Raw genomic sequence first — 19,068 nt, 5'->3', positions numbered from 1 at the left:
ACATTTTATGCCTAAATAACTTAGTTTTCAGTGGTATTTATCAGTGAATAAACAATATTCACTTCCATGTGCATTCCGTAGTGTTTTGTGATTTTTTTTTTGTTTTTTTATTTAATGCCTAAAATAGCAGTGTGTGCTGTTTTTAAATTTCCTGGAACTGTAGCCAGAACCTTTCACTTGATGCCTCACTTCTTCAGACATTTTGGTGCTGTTTCTAAAGAACACCAGCATGCCTCTTTCTACGTTTATAAATAATGCAAATGTGATTAATTACAATAAAATTTCAGTTGTCTAGAATCCATCGTATATTGGTAGGTGGTGTTGCTGAAACTTTTTTTATTTTAAATGTCATATCACAACATACAGGAAAAAGGCAATAACTCTTTTGAAAAATAAATAAAATAAAACAATCAAGTAACAATGGTTTTTGTCAGATTCTTGTTTTATGTTGAAAAAAAGCAACACTAGCATTGGCCTGAAAACAATAGTGTGGAAATAAGAATTGTCTTATTCTGTTCCCATTTGCTGCATACTGAGTATACTCAACCAGCTTATAACTGGTGATTCAGTATTTTTAATTATTTCAGCACTGTGGTACTCAGTGGTACTAGACTGTCAGCATTTTTACTTTGTTAGATCCGTAAACAAAAGCAGTGGGGGCACTTAGTGTGTCTTTCTATGGCTAAATCTTGCTATAATGCTGCTAGCCAAACCATGCAAATATGCACGAAAAGTAACCAATATATGAAAAAATATTTAAATAAATGTTATAGATGAAATAATTAGTTTAATTCCAAAGCCCCTTGTTTATAGCTTGTAATTATGAATGTGTCTCCCACCTAATGGAATTTTTCTCCTAAATACACACACCTTGTCTTTAGGTTTGATTATGGCGTGAATTCATTATGGCATTGTTTCGATGTGCTTATTCAACATCTCAACAATTATTTTCATCCATATTTACATTATTTTTTTTCCCTAGGATCCTGAATTGGTGACAGGAAAGTCAAACCTTTCTGTAAAGTCTTCTCCACCACAACCCAAAGACGTTCGGTGGGTTAAGGTCATGACTCTCTGATGGGCCAATTCATGTGTGAAAATGATTCTTCATGCTCTCTGAAACTTTCTTTCACAGTTTGCGCTCGATGAATCTTGGCATTGGTATGCCTGCAATATTACTGAGGAGAAATATCAATTGATAGGATAACCTTGTCATTCAGTAGATTCTGGTACTCGGTTGACTTAATTTTATTGCTGCATAATGTTGCTGGGCCTAGACTAGACCAATTAAAGCAATCCCAGATCATAATACTGCCCCAGAGGCTTGCACAGTGAGCACTATGTATGATGGGTTGATTGCTTTTTGTGCTTCCCTTCTTATCTTGATGAAGCCATCACTCTGGAATAGGGTATATATGGGCTCTTCAGACCAATGTTAACATTTTTTCATTCCTCCGCTGTCCAATCTGTATGCTGTCTAGCAAACTGTTATTTACTTCATCCCCGATGTAGCCTAACTAAAAAGTGGTTTTCTTGTGGCCACACTACTAATTAGCCCTAATCCTGCAAGTTCTTGTCACATTGTGCATGTGGAAATGCTGTTACTTTCACTGTTAAGCATTAGCAATGAGTTCCACTATAGATTTTTTTATGATTTGACTTCACCAAGCATTATAGTGATCTCCAGCCGCAATCATTTAAGATTTTTTTCTGACCACATTTCTTCCGCGAAGTTGATGGTTCACCATTATCCTTCCAGGTTTGAATAATGAGTTTTTAACTCAATTCCATTAACTTCAGCAATTTCTTTAACTTGTTTTCTTTGCTTGATGCAGGCCAATAATTTGCCCCTTTGGAAATGCAGTATTATCTTTGCTGTAACCACGGGAAACATCTTCAAATATGGCTATTTAAGAATTGAGAAGCCACACACTTTATCGGTTAAAGGAATTACTGCGAGCTAAAATCCATAATCACTGCAGTAATGATACCATCATTGACTCTTTCTTTAAAAGTATTTGCACATTTAAATTCAAACAGCAACCTTTTTTTTGCCTAGGCAGTGTATTTAAAGTAGAACTTTTTCATGTCAGTGTGTCAAAGTTGCAATACTAACAAGCATACGTTGCATATATAAAACTTGCAATCGATAGGTTTGTTAGTATCTCTTTAAGCTGTAAAATTTAATGATGATGCAGTTACCATTGGCATCAGTCAAACTGGAGAATACCGGGGCATATATAACTACAAAATGTGCTAACAATGATAAAACTGAGGTTAAAACTAACTTTCTATATAATGAGACACTAAGGGTCAGAGTGTCCAGTTCTTCAGAACAAGCCGATTAGTCAGTTTGGCTTTAGTGATGCAAGAAAAGAGGAAGTGCGAATATGAAATGTGCAAGGAGGAGTAAAGGCACATAAATCACGTTGAGAGAGTTGCCTTCAAAGGCAGCAAGTGTAAACCAAACAGGATATGTGAAAAGCACCTTAAAAATAATGAGAGTTTGAGAAGCAGGTTTTACTAGAATGTGCTTGAGAGAAGAGACATTCACATACATGCAAATATAGGGGAAAGGGGCAGGAGGTAGCAAATATTTTTTTAATTATTCTTTTGCTTGTCTTTGATAGTTTTGGTGGCTAGTTTAACATAAATTGAGAATGAGACAGCAGTTAGCCTTATCAGAACATGGTCCATTAACCGCCACATGCTCAATAAGCTAAAAGACAGTGGCTCTCTACAGCTTGAGCTAGGAAAGGATAGAAGACAATATAGATTAATTTGTTACAAACCATAAGATGTCAATATTTTTTCAAATATGAAATGCTGAGTGAAGATTGTTGTGTTAAATGCTAAATACTTTACTATGAGATATTCTGCAAGTAATGCAAAATGTCTATTAATATCTTAAGAATGTCTATTTAATTAACCTAGTTGTTTCTAAGCATAAAATATTAGCATTCTCATCCTTATGGTTTCACAAATACCTGTTTGTGTATTCTGTGGTAAATTGTAAAGTGAAACAAAAGCATGTTGATTCATAAGCTTTTTTCATTTGGTATGTGTCTTCTTTCATTGTTTACTCTATTACTACTTATATTCTGTGTATTGTATCTTTGTGCCAATAAGTCACCATCTATGTGGCTTGGGCAGCTCTCACTCATTCCTTTTAAATGAAGGACATGCATTGTTCTGCGTACAATAGCCCATAGACACTGCACAGAATGATTTAAATTAGATGTGACATCGCCATAAGATGAGTCACAACTTGTGGAGGAGAGATGGAAAAGAATTTGCCTAGAATCACCTGGAACTGAACTGCGGCTATCTGCTATAGTTTAATATGCATCACACACATTATTGCTTCTGCATACAAAAAACATGGACTTTTTCTGATTTTTTTTTTAATTTTCCCATTAGTATAGGACTGTGGATGTTTAGAATCTAGTCCAGCAGCATCTAGTACAAGTCGGAAAGCATCACTGGATTAGGCATCTGTCCAGCACAGTGCACACTATTTCACACACCCACATACCTTTTCCAGGGATTGTTTAGTTTTACTAATAAACCTAAACTGCAAATCTTTTGGAATTTGTGTGGATACTGGAGTACTTGAGAAAACCTACGCAGATGCCAGGAGAGAGTGCAAATTGCCTAGCCAGTCATACAGAAGAGCAGCTTTGAATTATGTAATGAATATTTTCTTTATCCTTACTAACATTTTTGAGCACACTTTCTTGCAAAAGATCTTTGTGTTCTGTGCCTTTCCATATATATATATATATATATATATATATATATATATATATATATATATATATATATATATATATATATATATATATATATATATATATATATATATATATATATATATATATATATATATAAACATAAATTTGCAGCCAAATGGGTTGCATCTCTAGCAAAGGAGTAGAATTTTTCCATAACGGTGGAGCTAGCTTACTCATGTGACCAGATAATACTAAGAGAGAATAATACTCTGCAGAGAGAGCTAACTTACTTTCTGGTATATTTCAGCAGAAGATGCAAGAATTGATGGAATTCTTGTAATTATTTGTTAATTTCATTATAGTTCCATGTACTATTTATAGAAAGCAAAACAAAAAAGAAGGTCCCAAGCTGATAACACATTGATTATGTATTGTAGGTTCATTACTTTTAGAAATGCCTTTTCTTACTTAATGTCTTTTACCAGTCAGTTACTTCAAAAATTCATATACAGTATGTTTTCATTTCAGAGGCTGGTGCCTCAGTAACATATTTATAAGAGTAGAGAAATAATGATAGTCAAATAATAGACCTGTTAATTAAAAGCACATAATGTCAGTAACAAAAAGCAAAAGTTACTTTTTGCCTCAAGATACTAATTTTGCTCTGTTCACCTGTATCTTGGTTTTTGTATCTATTATTTTTGCTAATGTATATTATATGCATCTTTGTTAATTTCAAATCAGCATTTTAATTTAGCATGCACAAATTTTAGTTGTGGTTAGGAAAACCTCTGTATCTGGAGAAAAAGAAAACAGGCATGAAGAATATATACACTCACCAGATACATTATTAGGTACACCTGTTCACCTGCCTGGTCTAATCAGCCAATCGCATTGGCAGTAACACATTGCATTTAGGTGTATAGACATTGTCAAGACGAAGTTTAAACTAAGCATCAGAATGGGGAAGAAAGCTGATTTAAGTGACTTCAAATGTGGCATTGTTGTTGGTGTCGGATGGCATGGTCTGCTGATCTACTGGGATATTCACACGCAACCATTTCTACTGTTTACAGAGAATGGTCTGAAAAAGTGAAAATATCCAGTGAGCAGCAGTTCTGTGGGGAAAAATGCTTTGTTGATACCAGAGGTCAGAGGAGAATGACCAAACTTATTCAAACTGATAGAAAGGCAACAGTAGTTCAAATAACCACTTGTTACAATTGAGGTATGCAGAAGAACATCTCTGAACGCGCACCACGTCAAACCTTGAAGCAGACGGGCTACAGCAGCAGGAGACCACACCGGGTGCCACTCCTGTCAGCTGAGAACAGGCAACTGAGGCTACAGATGCCACTGACTCACCAAAACTGGACAACAGAGGATTGGAAAAACATTTCCTGGTCTGATTAATCTCGAATTCTGTTGCAGCATTCAGATGGTAGGCTTAGAATCTGGTGTCGGCAACATGGAAACATGGATAAATCCTGCCATGTATCAACGTTTCAGGGTGGTGGTGGTCTAAAGGTATGGGGGATATTTTCTTGGCACACTTTTGGGCACCTTAGAACCAATGGAGCATCATTTAAATGCCACAGCCTACCTGAGTATTATTGTTGACCATGTCCATCCCTTTATGACTGCAGTCTACCCATTTTATGATGGCTACTTCCAAAAGTATAACGTGCAATGTCACAAAGCTCAGGTTATCTCAGACTGGTTCCTTGAACATGATAATAAGTTCACTGTACTCAAATGGCCTCCAAATTCCAATAGAGCACCTTTCGGATGTGGTAGAACGGGAGATTCACATCACAGATGTGCAGCTGACAAATATGCAGCAACTGCTTGATGCTGTTATGTTAATATGGACCAAAATCCCTGAGGAATGTTTCCAGCATCTTGTTGAATCTATACCATGGAGAATTAACAGCAGTTCTGAAGGCGAAAGGGTGTCCAACCAGGAACTAGCAAGGTGTACCTAATAAAGTGGCTGGTGGAGTATAAATGGTACACAGACAGGGATTGGGCCTGCATTCCATCCTAATCTTCTTTATCTATAAAATGGAACAGCAGTTAGTGCTGATTTAATACTACCATTATGTAAAATTTTATTTCAGTACATACATAAGCCAAGCAAGGCTTTGAGTCCTTGTGACTGACATGGAAATGGCTATTGGATGATGGGATATTTGTAATTGCTTTGTATTTATCATATTAGATTTAAATTGTACCTTATAGATGTTATTTAAACCTGACTGACTTTAAAAATGTACTGTATGTTTATGTTGCACATCGTATTGAGATGACATATCAGAATATCTTTTATTTTTGCAGGGCTACCATAGAAGAAACATATGCAAGGTCTATGGCTAAACTGGCCAAAACAGCTAGCAACTATTCTCAATTAGGGTGAGTAGTTTTCAAACTTTCTAATTCATACATTGTACAGTGCATCCAGAAAGTATTCACAGCGCACTCTACTCTTTGCAGCACCTCTCAAGCTCCATCAGCTTGGATGGGAAGCGTCGGTGCACAGCCATTTTAAGATCTCTCCAGAGATGTTCAATCGGATTCAAGTCTGGGCTCTGGCTGGGCCACTCAAGGACATTCACAGAGCTGTCCTGAAGCCACTCCTTTGATATCTTGGCTGTGTGCTTAAGGTCGTTGTCCCACTGAAAGATGAACCATCTGAGGTCAAGAGCGCTCTGAAGCAGGTTTTCATCCAGGATATCTCTGTACATTGCTGCAGTCATCTTTCCCTTTATCCTGACTAGTCTCCCAGTTCCTGCCGCTGAAAAACATCCCCACAGCATGATACTGCCACCACCATGCTTCACTGTAGGGATGGTATTAGCCTGGTGATGACCTGTGTCTGGTTTCCTCCAAACGTGAAGCCTGTCATTCACACCAAAGAGTTCAATCTTTGTCTCATCAGACCAGAGAATTTTGTTTCTCATGGTCTGAGAGTCCTTCAGGTGCCTTTCGGCAAACTTCAGGCAGGCTGCCATGTGCCTTTTACTAAGGAGTGGCTTCCGTCTGGTCACTCTACCATACAGGCCTGATTGGTGGATTGCTGCAGAGATGGTTGTCCTTCTGAAAGGTTCTCCTCTCTCCACAGAGGACCTCTGGAGCTCTGACAGAGTGACCATTGGGTTCTTGGTCACCTCCCTGATTAAGGCCCTTCTCCCCCGATCGCTCAGTTTAGATGGCCGGCCAGTTCTAGGAAGAGTCCTGGTGGTTTCGAACTTCTTCCACTTATGGATGATGGAGGCCACTGTGCTCATTGGGACCTTCAAAGCAGCAGAAACTTTTCTGTAACCTTCTCTAGATTTGTGCCTCGAGACAATCCTGTCTCGGAGGTCTACAGACCATTCCTTTGACTTCATGCTTGGTTTGTGCTCTGACTTGAACTGTCAACTGTGGGACCTTATATATATAGACAGGTGTGTGCCTTTCCAAATCATGTCCAATCAACTGAATCTACCACAGGTGGACTTCAATTAAGCTGCAGAAACATCTCAAGGATGATCAGGGGAAACAGGATGCACCTGAGCTCAATTTTGAGCTTCATGGCAAAGGCTGTGAATATTTATGTACATGTGATTTCTCAGTTTTTTTATTTTTAATAAATTTGCAAAAACCTCAAGAAAACTTTTTTCACGTTGTCATTATGGGGTGTTGTGTGTAGGATTCTAAGGACAAAAATGAATTTCATCCATTTTGGAATAAGGCTGTAACATAACAAAATGTGGAAAAAGTGATGCGCTGTGAATACTTTCCGGATGCACTGTATGCAGATTTTCTTTAATCTGTTTAACCCTTTGAGAATAATGTTTTGTATTTTCATTAGGACATTTGCACCAGTATGGGAGGTTTTTAAAACATCTACAGAAAAATTGGCAAGCTGCCATTTAGAATTAGTCAGGAAGCTTCAAGAATTAATAAAAGATGCTCAGAAGTATTCAGATGAACAAATAAAAACGCACAAAAAGGTATGTTTTTTTAATTATTATTTTAGTAGTCATACATAATTGAAAATTTAAATACTGGTTAAAACCATTACTTTTATAGGCAAAATCACTCTTAAGCAGAATAACATTTGACTCTTTTTCCTTAAAATGATAGAATATGAGACTTTTCAGTATAGATTTGAAAACAGAGTTTAAAGTAGTTTCATAATTTGCTTTTCGAGAAAGCCCTCAAGGAGCAAACACCACAAGTATACTTTTCTGAAACTTTTAGTCATGGCAACACGCAAGAATGTGATACATAACAATTGTTTGCATATGTATTTTTTTCTTTTTTCACAATTGTATCATAGGCATGATTGATAGCCTGCTAATGGGCACACAGGAATTGAAAGGCTAAAACTGAAGCACCAGGAATTGAAAGGCTAAAACTGAAGCAGCAATCAGTGACTTAAAACTGCATTACCCTAAAATGTCTAAACTAAATGTTATTGAAATACAAACAAATTATATCTAGATAAAGGATTATTTTTAGGGAAAACCCATCTGCTACACATGCTTATGGGGACAGATAAGTTTGACAGTAGCCTGAAGTGTTCATTTTGAGAAGAGCCCTATTCATAATTCTGAGCTTTAAATATAAACCTAAACAAACCTAAGTGTTGATTTACTTTAACCAAGTGAATGTTTTTGAGGAAGGCAATAGAGAAGGTGAATGATAAAAAATTATTTTAAGTATGTTTTAAGGGTGTATCTCTTGCTTGATGCACTTGCGTTTTAGATTTTAAAACCAAACCGTGCTTTAAAATTTGGGCTAATATCAAGGTTGGTTACATAAAACAGACAGAGGTATCAGCCCTTCATCCCTCACTAATCAGAAATATAAAAAATGTATACCTGTAAATTCTCTAAATGCTTATAATCTTTTAAGTTATTCAAAAGTTGCTTGATTAAGCTTTGTTCTACTTTGGTAACATCAGAAGAGTGATCTTGCATATACAAGAGTAAGAAATAACAAATTAAGAATATTTCAAGAAGGTTTTCCAAAGGGAACAAAACATGTCGCAGGCAGAAATTAAAATGAGCTCCAGGTTTAAGATTTTTTTTAAAAAGGGAACATAGATGTGTTTCAGGTACCAAGTACCTCAAGAGCAAATCAAAATGCTGGGCCATATAAAATTGTACTAGTGATGCTAAACCAGTTCTAGCAGATTATTTAAGTGTCTGTTGATTGATAAGCTGCTAATGTGAATCCAAATCCTAAGAAATAAAATGGCAAACAACTGTTAGACTTGTGGGCTCTATGTCTATTGTGTATAAGATACATGTATCTGCAGAAGTTGTAAAAAAACTAAATAAAGTTTACAGAAAAGATTATGAAAAGGTATTGTTGTGGTTTCTTACAAAGATTAATCCGTAAGATAGGAGTGGTTATTTACGAAGCTAGACTACAGCTGGTCTAATGGAGAGAAGCACAGAGTAATTGGGTTAAATGGAGATAAACTAGGGGTTAGTCCATAAGTTTGAGTCTGCAAGGATCTATGATGTGACCACCACCCTTTCTAATTTATATTAACAACATTGGATACAGTGAGTAAAGGGCATAAAATTTACGTATTTACAAAATAATACAAAGAGGTATAAGTAATATTAATTACAATTACAAGAAACAAACTGAACAGAATTTAGGGTATTTTGTTGATGCACAGTCAGAAATCATTTAAAAAGTAATTAAAAGATAATTATAATGAATATTATATCACAGCTATAGTGTGTGTGTGTGTATGTATATGTGTATATATATATATATATATATATACACTTGTGCTTGAAAGTTTGTGAACCCTTTAGAATTTTCTATATTTCTGCATAAATATGACTAAAAACATCATCAGATTTTCACTCAAGTCCTAAAAGTAGATAAAGAGAACCAGTTAAACAAATGAGACAAAAATATTATATTTGGTCATTTATTTATTGAGGAAAATGATCGAATATTACATATTTGTGAGTGGCAAAAGTATGTGAACCTCTAGGATTAGCAGTTAGTTTGAAGGTGAAATTCGAGTCGGGTGTTTTCAATCAATCTGATGACAATCAGGTGTCAGTGGGCACCCTGTGTTATTTAAAGAACAGGGATCTGTCAAAGTCTGCTCTTCCCAACACATGTTTGTGGAAGTGTATTATGGCACGAACAAAGGAGATTTCTGAGGACCTAACAAAAAGAGTTGTTGATGCTCATCAGGCTGGAAAAGGTTACAAAACCATATCTAACGAGTTTGGACTCCACCAATCCACAGTCAGACAGATTGTGTACAAATGGAGGAAATTCAAGACCATTGTTACCCTCCCCAGCAGTGGTCGACCAACAAAGATCACTCCAAGAGCAAGGCGCGTAATAGTCGGCGAGGTCACAAAGGACCCCAAGGTAATTTCTAAGCAACTGAAGGCCTCTCTCACATTGGCTAATGTTCATGTTCACGAGTCCACCATCATGAGAACACTGAACAACAATGGTGTGCATGGCAGGGTTGCAAGGAGAAAGCCACTGCTCTCCAAAAAAACATTGCTGCTTGTCTGCAGTTTGCTAAAGATCACGTGGACAAAGCAGAAGGCTATTGGAAGAATGTTTTGTGGATGGATGAGACTAAAATAGAGCATTATATTTGGAGAAAGGAAAACACTGCATTCCAGCATAAGAACCTTATTCCATCTGTGAAACATGGTGGTGGTAGTATCATGGTTTGGGCCGGTTTTGCTGCATCTGAGCCAGGATGGCTTGCCTTCATTGATGGAACAATGAATTCTAAATTACATCAGAGAATTCTTAAAGGAAAATGTCAGGACATCTGTCCATGAACTGAATCCCAAGAGAAGGTGGGTCATGCAGCAAGACAACGACCCTAAGCACAGTCGTTCTACCAAAGAATGATTAAGAATAAAGTTAATGTTTTGGAATGACCAAGTCAAAGTCCTGACCATAATCCAATTGAAATGTTGTGGAAGGACCTGAAGCGAGCTGTTAATGTGAGGAAACCCACCAACATCCCAGAGTTGAAGCTATTCTGTATGGAGTAATGGCCTAAAATTCTTCCAAGCCGGTGTACAGGAATGATCAAAAGTTACCGGAAACATTTAGTTGCAGTTATTGCTGCGAAGGGGGGTCACACCAGATACTGAAAGTAAAGGTTCTCATACTTTTGCCACTCACAAATATGTAATATTCGATCATTTTCCTTAATGAATAAATGACCAAGTATAATATTTTTGTTTTATTTGTTTAACTGGTTTCTCTTTATCTACTTTTAGGACGTGAAAATCTGATGATGTTTTAGGTCGTATTTATGCAGAAATATAGAAAATTCTAAAGGGTTCACAAACTTTCAAGCACAAATGTATCATCCTCTTTAATAAAACCCCTGTGTGCGTCCAGGTGTCCGTGTGTGTGTGTCTTTTGGTGAAGTACGCATGCATGAGGCTCGGTGCGACACACACGACCGGCATCGTGGATGCACACACACTGGAAGCTGAGCAGACAGTGAATGGCGTAGCCGCGCATGATAAGTAAATAAAGGACATCATTGCTGGAGAGACCATGGACGCACACACAGTAAATGGCGTAGCCGCGCATGATAAGCAAATAAAGGACAGCATTGCTGGGGAGAGCGCTGATTGGGTAGTTGCGGCCGCGCACATAAAATCCATTGCTGGGGAGACGCCACGCATACTGCCCCGTGCATGTTTACTATCTACTAATAACATGCCACCCAAAAAAAAAGGACACATCAAGTAGGACAAAAGACACAAACACTCAAATCGTATATAAGCAACATCTCCTGGAAGAACGGTCAGCTCAGCAAGTAAACATCAACAAAAGAAAGGCTGAAAGACAAAGAAAAATACGAGCAAATAGATCGATTGTAAAAAAGAAAATGAGCGTCAGAATATTCCCCGTATTGATTTGGCTCTATCCTCTACTAATTTACCCTTTACCATAAGAAGGCAACAATTTCCAGTTACATTAGCCTTTGCCATAACAATTAATAAAGCTCAAGGGCAAACCTTAGAAAAAGTTGTAATTTACTTGCCAGAACCAGTATTCAGCCACGGTCAGTTATATTTTGCATTATCAAGAGTTAGAAGTTTTACAGATGTTGTTGTCAACGTTGTAGATGGTCCTGAACAAGAGTGTTCACAAAAAATGTCTATAATGAAATTTTATTGAAAAATTTCCTGAGGTAAAAAAATAAAAACATTTTCCTAAATATCTTCTTCAGATATTGTGTATTACAGATTGTTATAAAGTTTTACACTAAGGCAATATTAATTATACTTACTGTATTGTCATATACGTTTCTATTTTTAATATTATTTTACTTTTATTTTAGGCTTCTTGCAAAAATATTTTTAACAAAAAAATTAAGACAACAAACAGAATGAGGTCAAGGTCCCTTGCCATTTAATATAGACTGTTCCTAATAATGTTTATGCAATACTGTTCTAGCGCCCGTTATTGTAACAGGCTTAATGTCTAGTATATACATATGTGTGTGTTTATGTATATAGTGCATCCAGAAAGTATTCACAGCGCATCACTTTTTTCACATTTTGTTATGTTACAGCCTTATTCCAAATTGGATTAAATTAATTTTTTTCCTCAAAATTCTACACACAACACCCCATAATGACAACGTGAAAAAAGTTTACTTAAGGTTTTTGCAAATTTATTAAAAATAAAAAAATTGAGAAAGCACATGTACATAAGCATTCACAGCCTTTTTCATGAAGCTCAAAATTGAGCTCAGGTGCATCCTGTTTCCCCTGATCATCCTTGAGATGTTTCTGCAGCTTAATTGAAGTCCACCTGTGCTTAATTCAGTTGATTGGACATGATTTGGAAAGGCACACACCTGTCTATATAAGGTCCCACAGTTGACAGTTCATGTCAGAGCACAAACCAAGCATGAAGTCAAAGGAATTTTCTTTAGACCTCCGAGACAGGATTGTCTCGAGGCACAAATCTGGGGAAGGTTATAGAAAAATTTCTGCTGCTTTGAAGGTCCCAATGAGCACAGTGGCCTCCATCATCCGTAAGTGGAAGAAGTTCGAAACCACCAGGACTCTTCCTAGAACAGGCTGGCCATCTAAACTGAGCGATCGGGGGATAAGGGCCTTAGTCAGGGAGGTGACCAAGAACCCGATGGTCACTCTGTCAGAGCTCCAGAGGTCCTCTGTGGAGAGAGGAGAACCTTCCAGAAGGACAACCATCTCTGCAGCAATCCGCCAATCAGGCCTGTATGATAGAGTGGCCAGACGGAAGCCACTCCGGTGTGGTCCGATAGAGATCTTGCTTGAGCAAGTACAATGGTCAGGTTTTGTGAAAAGCAGTTGAGAATCAATGGCATACAAATGGAGCAATTTATGGGATCTGAAGAGGAAGTAAACTGCAGGAAGGTTGACATAAAAAGTCTTTGATGGATGTGACATCATCAGAGAGCGACCGGAGGTGAAGTCATCAGGGCAAGACGGGAGTAATGCGGAAGTTTTTCAGATGTCGGGATGATGTTTTTGTGACAAATTCAAGGTGCTGCATTCTTTTGTTCTTCGGTTTTTCTGGTGAAATAAAGAAAGAAGCATTAATACGCTGCCTTAGTTCCCTATCCTGCGGTTTTCCACGCCTCGTCAGGTCATTTAGCTACCCCCTAATCACTTGTGTGTGACTATATATATATATATATATATATATATATATATATATATATATATATATATATATATATATATATATATATATACATATATATATATACATATATATATACATATATATACATACACACACACACACATACATACACACACTCACCTAAAGGATTATTAGGAACACCTGTTCAGTTTCTCATTAATGCAATTATCTAATCAACCAATCACATGGCAGTTGCTTCAATGCATTTAGGGGTGTGGTCCTGGTCAAGACAATCTCCTGAACTCCAAACTGAATTTCAGAATGGGAAAGAAAGGTGATTTAAGCAATTGTGAGCGTGGCATGGTTGTTGGTGCCAGACGGGCCGGTCTGAGTATTTCACAATCTGCTCAGTTACTGGGATTTTACGCACAACCATTTCTAGGGTTTACAAAGAATGGTGTGAAAAGGGAAAAACATCCAGTATGCGGCAGTCCTGTGGGCGAAAATGCCTTGTTGATGCTAGAGGTCAGAGGAGAATGGGCCGACTGATTCAAGCTGATTGAAGAGCAACTTTGACTGAAATAACCACTCGTTACAACCGAGCTATGCAGCAAAGCATTTGTGAAGCCACAACACGCACAACCTAGAGGCGGATGGGCTACAACAGCAGAAGACCCCACCGGGTACCACTCATCTCCACTACAAATAGGAAAAAGAGGCTACAATTTGCACAAGCTCACCAAAATTGGACAGTTGAAGACTGGAAAAATGTTGCCTGGTCTGATGAGTCTCGATTTCTGGTGAGACATTCAAATAGTAGAGTCAGAATTTGGCGTAAACAGAATGAGAACATGGATCCATCATGCCTTGTTACCACTGTGCAGGCTGGTGGTGGTGTAATGGTGTGGGGGATGTTTTCTTGGCACACTTTAGGCCCCTTAGTGCCAATTGGGCATTGTTTAAATGCCACGGGCTACCTGAGCATTGTTTCTGACCATGTCCATCCCTTCATGACCACCATGTACCCATCCTCTGATGGCTACTTCCAGCAGGATAATGCACCATGTCACAAAGCTCGAATCATTTCAAATTGGTTTCTTGAACATGACAATGAGTTCACTGTACTAAAATGGCCCCCACAGTCACCAGATCTCAACCCAATAGAGCATCTTTGGGATGTGGTGGAACAGGAGCTTCATGCCCTGGATGTGCATCCCACAAATCTCCATCAACTGCAAGATGCTATCCTATCAATATGGGCCAACATTTCTAAAGAATGCTTTCAGCACCTTGTTGAATCAATGCCACGTAGAATTAAGGCAGTTCTGAAGGCGAAAGGGGGTCAAACACCGTATTAGTATGGTGTTCCTAATAATCCTTTAGGTGAGTGTATATAGATAAACTGTGTTCATACAGTATTACGGTATATATATGTCTATACTAGGGGGCTCCACGCCGTGCTCGCTTTGCTCGCCAATCCCTGGGTTTGGTTAACCGGATATACAATTTTAAAGAGATTGTCATTTTCATGGGAATTGTTACATATGCATTTTTTTCACTTTTATTTTAAAACTTCAGTTAAAATAATATTTGCAATTCACTTTTCTTCAAAATCGCATCGAATTTTGATTCTGTGTTTGGATTTACATTGTGATAACGCAACATATAAACTGCCCGTGAGTGAATATCATTTCTTTTTGTCTAATAAATAAACAAGGGCCATACTGACAGACTGATTTCATGTGTTTTTTCATCATAAGCAAAAGCTGTAAAAGAAGAATCCTTTTGGACATTAATTATACCAAACATTATTGACAATTTTTTGTATACTTAACCACACAGAAAATAGTGTTTTTTCTTTTACTGTATAGGCTTTGCTTTGATTACAGTCTACATTTAATAACTGTAACTTAATTAAAAAAAGAAAGCCTAACAGTAAACAAAATCATTCCAGACAACTAAATTGATCATAAACATTCATGTAGTTGAAATAGTTATTGTGTTATCTCTGAGATAGATGACATCTTTTGAAATATAAAAAAAAAGTTTCTGCATGGAAAATAGTAAGGACTTCTTCACATAGTAGAGCAAGCACTTGTAATTGGAGACCTTGGTAACCTCTGTCTAATACTGAGACTGAATAATAACGTTAGGCCAAGCGAAAGAGCTTATAAACTTAATGGCAAACTCATTTTTTTAAATTTTTAATGTTCAGATTTATTTTTAATACATTTATTGTCTTTTTATTTAGCAGTTTTTCTTATTGTTAGTTTACAGGTGCAACACAATGCATAATGTTTATAATCCCTATGACATATTTTTATCCAAAATGGAGAGAAAATATTTTATGTTATGTCTACCTTTTTATTTAAACTTTGCTAACAGACAAAGGAAGAAGTATCAAGCACTCTGGAATCTGTGCAGAATATACAGAGCATCACTCAGGCATTACAAAAATCCAAGGAAAATTATAATGTAAAGAGTGTAGAGCAGGAAAGACTGAAGAAAGAAGGAGCCACGCAAAAAGAAATTGAAAAGGTAAAAACCATATGAGCTCAATTGATACACATGGAATGATACAGGTTTTAAGAATTATATATACAATTTAATTATTGAAGCCTGCTAAAGTTGTAGGCTTTTATTATTTTTTTTTAATTTTTAAGTTTGGTGTGAAATGTGTTCATTCACTCATCAGTTTAATTTGGTCAGCTGTCGTGAGTGAGTAACTAACAGCTATTTCTTTTTCGCACAGACAATATGGATGTTGGATAACTTTACTATTTAAATATGTTAAGTGGTAATTTAGAAATGGTGTTAAATGTTGATTCCTGTTATCTCATATTACATTTTAACTAGTGATATGAAAACATTAATTGTGACATATATACAAAAATAAAGGGTATCAGGAAGTGGGCAAAAAACCTTTTCACAGAACTGTGTGTGGAATCTCAGGTCAAATCATTGATTTTTTTTTTTTTTATTGTTTTATTATCTTGTTGTCTGTACGTTACAACTGAGACTAATATCTTTGATGTCAGGATTGTTTTACCACAGGCTATGTTTTGGTTAAGAGTTACAGTGGCTATATGTCAAATTTGACAGACACAGCCACCCTTTCAATTGTGTTAAACAATTCATTGTACCTAAAACATTTACACTGCAGCAAGGGACCAGCTGAACTGTAAAGGGGTAATTATTGAGAAAACGTCAATAGTAATAAAAGTGTGGAATCGGTGGTTATGTATCCTAGCTTGGCTCTAAACAATAAAATCCTTAACCCCTTGCAAATCTAAGTGCAATGTGGGGTACAACCACCTTAGTCAGCCAGTCTTCATGCACTTTGCCAGTCTTCCACACAGAACTGAAGAGATTTGTTAAACAAGATATCCCATAATATTCAATGCTTTTAATATTGCCAACTGGATACCGTCTAGCTTTGTTTTTTTGCCCTTCCCATTATGTAGCCTTTTAACCCATGCAGTTACTTCAGCAACAGAAATTATCCGCTTCCCTCCAGTAATTCTGGCACTGCTATCTAAAATAGAAGTTGAAGTCACATAGTTTGTGAGTTCCTTAAAGTGCTTCTTCCACCTTGTGATGAGATATCTCAACATTGTCAATTTTACCATACTGCGCCAAAGGAACCGCCTTAGTGACGCTATACCTATCCTCTACCTGTGTTTTTAAATGGTTTTCCCCAATGTCTCTGAGGCTGTCTCAAAGTCAGCTTTTTGTGGCCTCACTCAGTCTGTTTCATAAATGATTCTTTGCTTCTGCTACTTCCTTGATATGCTAGCGCCTTTTAGTACTACACAGAGATAAGATTACACTGAAGGCTTTATTTTTTAATGGCTTTACTCACAATTGATGTCCACCAATGAGCACTCTCATTGCTGCCATTAAAAGGACCAACCACCTTTTGGCTAGAGTTCCTTGTAGATGGCCAACTATTGTGGTCTTAGACAGGACAAGTTAGGACTCCTTGCTCTTGACCTACACCAAAATGCATGATAAGTTATTCCAGAGGTGAAGGTTGAAATCACTATGAGCAGAGACATTTAGCAATTACTTGTACATGTTCACAACATGTTTTTTGTCTTTCAGGACGTTCTAGCAGATACTTTGTCCATCTGAGCCACCTCACCATCATTTGGTGCCTTTTCCCATATTCTCAAAATACATCCTCAGATCAGACAACATTGTTCCAAAGTAAATTAATCAATGACATTAGCACCTTCTGGCACACAATATGTTTGTGTGCAAACAGTTCTTGAATACAACAGAAATCCAAAACAATTAACATCTCCAATTTAGATCAAGTAGGCCTCCTTATCACACACATTAAAGGAACTAAAGTCATTCAGCACATTAAGTGTTGGTGTCTGCTTGTCCATTGCTTTACTAGTTCAATCATGAAGGCCCATGTGGGTACATGTTTTCATCCCAGAAAACCACTGCTTTTAATTGAATTAGTGTATTAATTAATCAAACTGTAATTTCCCAGTTTCTACAGTTCGGTGTTATTCAGAAATTAAAAAACTGGGTTTGCAAAGTTTTTGTTGGTTCTTGTTATTCAAACTGGTATTTACTAAAGAACATTTTCGTGTGTCTGACACTGAAGTTGTTGCAACATTTCAGCCATCCGTGTTGTTTGCTCTTGTGTCTACTTTACCTGTCATTATTAGGATACAATTAATGGGACAAATTCTGCAAAACAGGGTCAATTAATATTAAAATGATACAGGAGTGTTATGCATTAAAAGATATGACAAATATAAAAATACAATTTATAAATTTCTTACAGATGTTAATCTTGCACTACTGAGTTTTTATAAATGCAGAATCAGAACAAAAAAGACAGCTAATTAAACCATGAGGTCAGTTAGAGGTAAAAAGACTCAATAATAGTGAAACTCATTGAAACAAAAGCCTGCACCAATAGGGTTCCCCCAGGACTGAACTTGAACCACTATGCTAGTGGGGCTAAATAGCTACTAGGGAGCACTCTTTGAAAGACTGAATCAGCTGTTTCTTAAAGGTATGAATATACACACAAAAAATCAATTTTCCCTTCTGTGACTCAGACTCATATTTAGGTGATCCTCCCATTCAAACTTCAAGTATGTGGCGCTCACCAAGGTAGCTGGGTATTCATGGTTTCCTATACAAGACTCCTCCTGTTGGAAAAGTCCAGAGCAGTAGAGAGGCCAACTTTGATTAGGAAAAAACCAATGCTTTTTCATAGAGGTGATTTTGACTATATCAGCCTTTTATATTTTTATCTTCTTGAATGAGGTCTTACTCATTCACTTGCCAGAAAAATATGTTCTGCAGTGTCTGCAGATTTTCACCTCAAACAGTTTTATAATTAAAGCCCATTTATTTGCTGCTAATGCAATCTACTTTTTTTGGGTTTAATTTTAGATAACTCACTTGTTATGATTAGGAATCCTTAATTTTTAATTTTAGTTTTAAGCAGCTATATTTAGGTTTTAAGTGTTTCCTATTTTTATAAACCAGCCACCAGTTAATAATGAGATGCAAATGACAAGGAAACCACCAGCTTTCCAGCCAAATTGGTCCCATGTAAACATGTGTATATGCATCATAAAGTATATGTGTTAGTAAAATATTTAGAAATAAATAAAAGGGAAAGTGAAAGGATGAAAAAGTCTGT

General features: G+C 36.8%; 1 protein-coding gene across 5 annotated transcripts in view; it reads left to right on the top strand.

Annotated features, from left to right (window-relative positions):
- fcho2 (FCH and mu domain containing endocytic adaptor 2) overlaps positions 1-19,068 on the top strand; it is a 167,256-nt gene that overhangs the window by 67,257 nt on the left and 80,931 nt on the right. For all 5 annotated transcript variants that reach the window (XM_039758460.1, XM_039758462.1, XM_039758461.1 and 2 more), the window contains exons 3-5: positions 6,072-6,146; positions 7,588-7,729; positions 15,777-15,929. In XM_039758460.1, coding sequence (XP_039614394.1) covers positions 6,072-6,146; positions 7,588-7,729; positions 15,777-15,929 — 370 coding nt within the window. The remainder of the gene's footprint in view (positions 1-6,071; positions 6,147-7,587; positions 7,730-15,776; positions 15,930-19,068) is intronic.

Source organism: Polypterus senegalus, chromosome 7 (genome assembly GCF_016835505.1).
Source record: "Polypterus senegalus isolate Bchr_013 chromosome 7, ASM1683550v1, whole genome shotgun sequence".
Taxonomy (NCBI): domain Eukaryota; kingdom Metazoa; phylum Chordata; class Cladistia; order Polypteriformes; family Polypteridae; genus Polypterus; species Polypterus senegalus.
Note: the sequence above shows the minus strand (reverse complement) of the source record. Positions and strands in the feature narration are given on the sequence as shown.